The sequence below is a fragment of the Triticum dicoccoides genome, chromosome 2A (assembly GCF_002162155.2).
Source record: "Triticum dicoccoides isolate Atlit2015 ecotype Zavitan chromosome 2A, WEW_v2.0, whole genome shotgun sequence".
In the NCBI taxonomy this organism is placed as follows: Eukaryota; Viridiplantae; Streptophyta; class Magnoliopsida; order Poales; family Poaceae; genus Triticum; species Triticum dicoccoides.
In genome coordinates, this window is record NC_041382.1 from 610,015,355 (window position 1) to 610,021,089 (window position 5,735).

Genomic DNA, 5,735 nt, shown 5'->3' on the forward strand with positions numbered 1-5,735 from the left:
TTCCAGAGGACTACACCATGGACACCTCGTCGATCTGCAACAGACCACATGTTGCGGTGAAAAAATTGCAACAATGGCCCAATTGCAAAAACCTATAGGTTGCTTCCGAGCCATCGGATCAAAAATAGATATGACGGCTAGCGCACACAGCCGGGTGAACGAAAGAGTTTTTCTTAATAGTAGAGATGCGCTCCTTAAGAACCAATAAAAACACACCAGTCTAAGTGAGAATAGTATCCCCTAAAACCAAATGCACTTTAGAAAGCCAAATCATGTTATGCTTATTTGGATTCGAATTTATGTTTGAAATGTTCCGCAAGTAAAAGTGATTATGTGAGGAGTTCTGTTTTCAGGTTACATTCCTACATCCTCGACAGCACGGCCGACTCCACGCCACTAGAACGCCCACGGTGCGAAGAAGCCTCCGAGAGCCCCGCGCGCACATTGGCCGTGAACCTCACCATGGCGCGCGGCGGCAGGCACATCGGCACGGTGATCCCCCCGCCGGCCGCAGGAATGTGGAAAGTGGCCAGCGTCGTCGTGGCCGGCCCGCCGTACACCGGCAGGCCCCATCCGAGGTCCACATTGTGCAGGTTCGCCTTGGTCAGATCCGTCACAAGGTACGTCCGCGCCGTCGTGAACCGCGGCCGCCCGAGCAGCACCAGCGCGTCGGCCACCGACTGTGCGTAGTTGTCGGCGGCGACCCGCGCCCTCGCGGCTACGATCAGCTCCACGGCGCGGCCCAGCGGTCCCGAGCAGAGCTCGCCGGCCGTCGTCCGCGCCACGCCGAAGGTGAGCGCGTTCCCGTAGAACCCCTCGGGGAGCGGCCGGCCGCGCTTCCCGCGGGCGTTCACCACGAACATGAACCGCACCTCGTCGCCGGGCGCGTACCCGAGCGCCGCGGTCCGGCAGCGCCAGGCGAACGCCGACAGCAGCAGGAACCGGGAGCACCGCAACCTCATCCGCGGCGGTAGCTGGTCCCTCAGCGAGGACAGCTCCTTGGGGCCGAAGAGGAACGCCCGGTGCACGAGCTCGGCGCCCGGACGGAGCCTGTCGTTGGCCGCGTCGGCCGCCAGCTCGTACTCGGGGTGCTGGTAGCTGGGGCACGGGGGGTCGCGCGCGTCGAGCAGCTCCCTCGCCCACACCGGCCGCACGCTTGGCGCCTCCATGCCGCCCGCCAGCTCGCCGACGGCCTGCAGGAACTGCGTGACGCCCGGCGCGTCCATGAGGTTATGGCACACCTGGATGCCGAACACGAAGCCTCCGCACCTCAACCTCGTCACCTTCATGCCATCATGCATGATACATGTCAGTGTCACGTATAGCACAAATTGCAGACAAAGCAACATGTTCTCAAGCATGCACCACCAACTCTTCAACCCTAACCTAGTTATTTTAGAAAGAAAAATAATTCTTCAACGCATGCACCCAAGACTTACTCTTTTTTTTTTGCAGGGACACCCAAGACTTACTTGAACGTAGAGCAGTGGACGGTCGACAACGACGGCGGAGTTGCTCTCCGGCAAGCACAGGAGCTGGCCAGCGCAAGGGACCGGCGGGCACAGCGTGTCGCCGAACTCGTCCAACGCGACGTCCGCGTCGGCCTCGACGAACCACACCCCCTCACCGGTGCAGTCCACCGCGAGCTTCCTGCCGGGCAGCTCGCGGAGCCGCCCGGCGATGGGGTAGTAGTGCACGAGCGCCGCGGCCAGCCCGTCGCGTACGACCCTGGCCGGGTCGGCGCGCGCCCGCGAGGGGCAGCCCCGGTAGAAGTAGATACCGGAGCGGTAGAACCGGAGGCTCTCCTGGTCGTCGAGGTCCGAGAGCCGCTTGAGCTCGCGCGGCGTCGGCCCGGCCGGCGCGACCAGCTCCGGCTCGCCGCGGCGCGCCACGAATACCAGGGACGTGGCGGCCATAGTAGCTAGTGGCGCTAGATTACCGGCCGGTTTAAGCCTGCTGCTGCTGCTGCTTAGTTAGTCTTGGCCGTTGGAAAATGGCGGGCGCTGGTCTGGATCGTAGTCGATCGTCTAGTGTGCATCTATGAACGTACGAACATCCAGATATATAGGAGTGGTGGGTCGAGTTTACGGCTTCACGATGTGAAGAATTCATCGTGGTTTGGTCGCCGGTGGCGAAGCAAGAAAATGGGAGTATGATAACCGTTTGAGAATTGTTCAGCGCGTGAGTCGCCGTGCGTGGTCCGGTCGCTTAGTGCGGCATGCATAGTTTTGTCGGTCGAGGACGCGCGAGCCATAATTTGTTCGGTGCGCCTTTCACGTGCCACTACAGCTTATATCGATTTGCACTCGGTTTATATATAAACTATGTGTTTTTTACGGCTTACATCACACGGCTTAATAAGGACCGGCTTATCAGAGGTAAGTCGAGAGCCACGTGAAAAATAGTCGGTTTATATACAAGCCGAGTATTTCTATGTAAACCGAGTGTCAATGAGACACACGGTTTATATATAGTTATGGGCCGAGGTGAATCACACCGTATAAGCCGGGAGCCCTGCTCATGAAATACTCGGCTTACTATTTATAGCTGAATTAAGAAAACATCGACCCCGGCGCTGCCTGTGCAAGCTAGCTAGCTCCACGTACTGCTCCTGCCTGTGTGTTAACTCTCAATCTCTAGCTCTATCTATAATTTCATGGAGTTCATCTCAATTTGAATTACATCTCAGGAAAGGGGAAAGGAGGAGGAAGACGACCTGCCCACGCTAGCCTATCCTTAGCCAAATGCCCTTCGCCAGCCTTACAGAGAAAAGGAGAAAGGGTACTTAACCAACTACGTGGCCTAAGGCCCATTCGGGGCCTGCTAGCCGAGCAGGGAGGCGAGGCTTGCGGCCCGGCCCGTTGCTAGTAACTCCTGGCTCTTTCTGCCTTGACTTGGTCTTGCTGCTGACAATCCCCTCCCGTTGAGATCAATAATACTACACCTACGAAAGGTGCTACGTAGGCCTACTTAACCTTCCATAAAATTCCCTTCTCCCCCCTGATTTTAACCGGTGTGGGCCCCAGCTGCTAATCCTAGCCTAATTAACAAATCTCACATCAGCTTTTACGTAAGATCTGAACGTAAGCGTACGTATGTCTAGCATTGCTCCGTTGAGATACGGCTTGCCCCTAAGCCGCTGCACGTGGGAACCTTTGCTTGACATCTTCAAAATATTCCCACGTAGCAAGATCTTCAGAATCGCCTGTCCACCGCAGCAACACTTGAATGATCTTCTTGCCATCACGACGAAGAACACGACGCTGAAGGACTTGTTGAGGTATCTTCAGAGCATCATCGGAAGTTGAAAGTTGAGGTAGCACTTGATGTATTGGTTTGAGCACCTTGCGGAGGAGAGACACATGAAGCACCGGGTGGACTTTGCTTGTTGCCGGCAAGTCGGGCGATAAGCAACCTCTTCCACACGTTCCAGCACTGTATACGGTAAAAAAAAACTTGTATGCAAGTTTGTGGTTGGCACGAGGAGCAACAGATGTTTGTAAGTATGGCTGGAGTTTGAGGAAAACCAGGTCACCCACATTAAAACTCCTTTCAATGTGGTGCTTGTCAGCCTACGATTTCATTCTCTGTTGTGAACGCAACAGCTGTTGACGGACTGACTCCAATAGGGGTGAGCATAAAAACCGACGAACCGAAGACCGAACCGAAGCCGAATAAACCGAAATTTCGTTTTTTCTACTTTCACAGGAAAATTCGGTTTCCATGTCCACTAACCGAACATAATTCGGTGGATTCGGTTTTCAATCCGGTTAACCGAAGAAAAACCGAGCAACGTGACTCAAGTCAACGAATAACGCAAAAGTAGGCGCGCACGCGCAGCCAACGACGACTCTCGGGAGTCACGCGCCCACGATCTCTTTCTTCTAGGCGACGCCCACAATCCCGAGAGTCACGGGCCCACGTTTGTTTGCTGTTTGCTCATGCACGATGTGTATTTTTTTTAGAACGCAAGATGTGGTTGCTAAGCGCTAGCATGCAAGGATGTTGGGCTTACAGGATGCAAGGCCCAGCTCACGTCGATGGGGTGTGCCTGTGCGTGTGCGAGCTGGCGAACAGTGGCTCCTTTAGTCCCACCTCGCCCGGCTAAGGAGATGTGGCAGATACTTTTGCCTATAAGAGGGTGACGCGGCTGCACACATATCACAAATGCTTAAAGCATGGTTTTCGGTGTAAAACCGAATACCGAACCGAATTTCCGGTTAACCAAGATGTCGGTTAGCTGTTTCAGCTTGCTATTTTCGGTTTCTTCTTTTACTAACCGAATTCCAAAAAAACCGAACGGTAAAACCGAATTTTCGGTTTCTATCGAGTGCCCAGGCCTAGACTCCAATATCACACGGCGTTGTTCAAGCCATAATGAGAGATCAGAAGAAGCAACTGTACATTTTGGGGAAAGACCAAAGTGCCGTGGAGAGTGCCCATAGATGATCTCGAAAGGTGTTTTATTGGTGGCGGAGTGCCAGTTGGTGTTGTACCAATACTCGCAGAGAGATAACCATTTGGCCCACTTGGAAGGATGCGAACTGACGAAATAGCGAAGATAGCATTCGATTTGCTGATTGACGCGTTCAGTTTGGCCGTCGGATTGTGGATGGCGAGCAGAGCTCATTCGCAGCTGGGTGCCTTGTGAGTGTTGAAAAACTTCTTTCCAGAAGATGCTGGTGAATACCTTGTCTCGATCTGAAACAATGGATGGAGGCATACCATGTAGCTTGTAAACTGTATCCAAGAAGGCTTCAGCCACTATTTGTGCTGTGAACGGGTGTTGAAGAGGAATGAAATGTCCATATTTAGACAATTTATCAATGATCACCAGTACGCAATTGTAGCGTCCGGATGTTGGTAACCCTTCAATAAATTCCATAGTTACCATTTCCCACGGAAGAGAGGGCACTGGGAGAGGCTGCAGAAGGCCAGGACAAGCTACCCGCTCTAGTTTTGCTTGCTGGCAAACTGTACAGTGCTGGACTATGTCCTTGATTGAAAGGATCGATATGGTTGACTAGAGGGGGGTGAATAGGCAACTACCAATTTTTAACTTTTCTTTATCAAATTAAACTTTGCATCAAAGTAGGTTGTCTAGATGTGCAACTAGGTGAGCAACCTATATGATGCAATACCAACAAGCAAACAAGCAAGCAAGAGAAGTAACACTAAAGAGCTTGCACAAGTAAAGGTAAGAGATAACCAAGAGTGGATCCGGTGAAGACGAGGATGTGTTACCGAAGTTCCTTCCCTTTAAGGGGAAGTACGTCTCCATTGGAGCGGTGTGGAGGCACGATGCTCCCCAAGAAGCCACTAGGGCCACCGTATTCTCCTCACGCCCTCACACAATGCGAGATGTCGTGATTCCACTATTGGTGCCCTTGAAGGCGGCGACCGAACTTTTACAAACAAGGTTGGGGCAATCTCCACAACTTAATCGGAGGCTCCCAACAAAACCACGAAGCTTCACCACAATGGATTATGGCTCCGTGGTGACCTCAACCGTCTAGGATGCTCAAACACCCAAGAGTAACAAGATCCGCTAGGGATGAGTGGGGGAATCGAAAATCCCTTGGTGGAAGTGTAGATTGGGGCCTTCTCAACCACTCCCGAGCAAATCAACAAGTTTGATTGGCTAGAGAGATAGATCAGGCGAAAATGGAGCTTGGAGCATTTAATGGAGCTTGAGCAATAAATGGAGCTTGGGGGAGGAAGAGGTAGGTCAAAGA

The 5,735-nt window shown here is 53.0% G+C and overlaps 1 protein-coding gene across 1 annotated transcript; it reads right to left on the bottom strand.

The window, feature by feature from the left end:
- Positions 1 to 362: 362 nt before the first annotated feature.
- On the bottom strand, positions 363 to 1,916 carry LOC119357998 (benzyl alcohol O-benzoyltransferase-like). The gene is made up of 2 exons (XM_037624739.1): positions 1,473 to 1,916; positions 363 to 1,283 (listed from the first exon to the last, which is right to left on the bottom strand). Exons 1-2 carry the CDS (start codon positions 1,914 to 1,916, stop codon positions 363 to 365), a joined length of 1,365 nt encoding a protein of 454 aa, XP_037480636.1.
- Positions 1,917 to 5,735: the final 3,819 nt, after the last annotated feature.

Bases quoted from the DNA above. Each gene is read 5' to 3' on its own strand.
- LOC119357998 (XM_037624739.1), bottom strand. From the start codon at position 1,916: ATGGCCGCCACGTCCCTGGTATTCGTGGCGCGCCGCGGCGAGCCGGAG. The intron at 1,284-1,472 runs GTAAGTCTTGGG...GATGGCATGAAG, and splicing joins GTCCACTGCTCTACGTTCAA to GTGACGAGGTTGAGGTGCGG.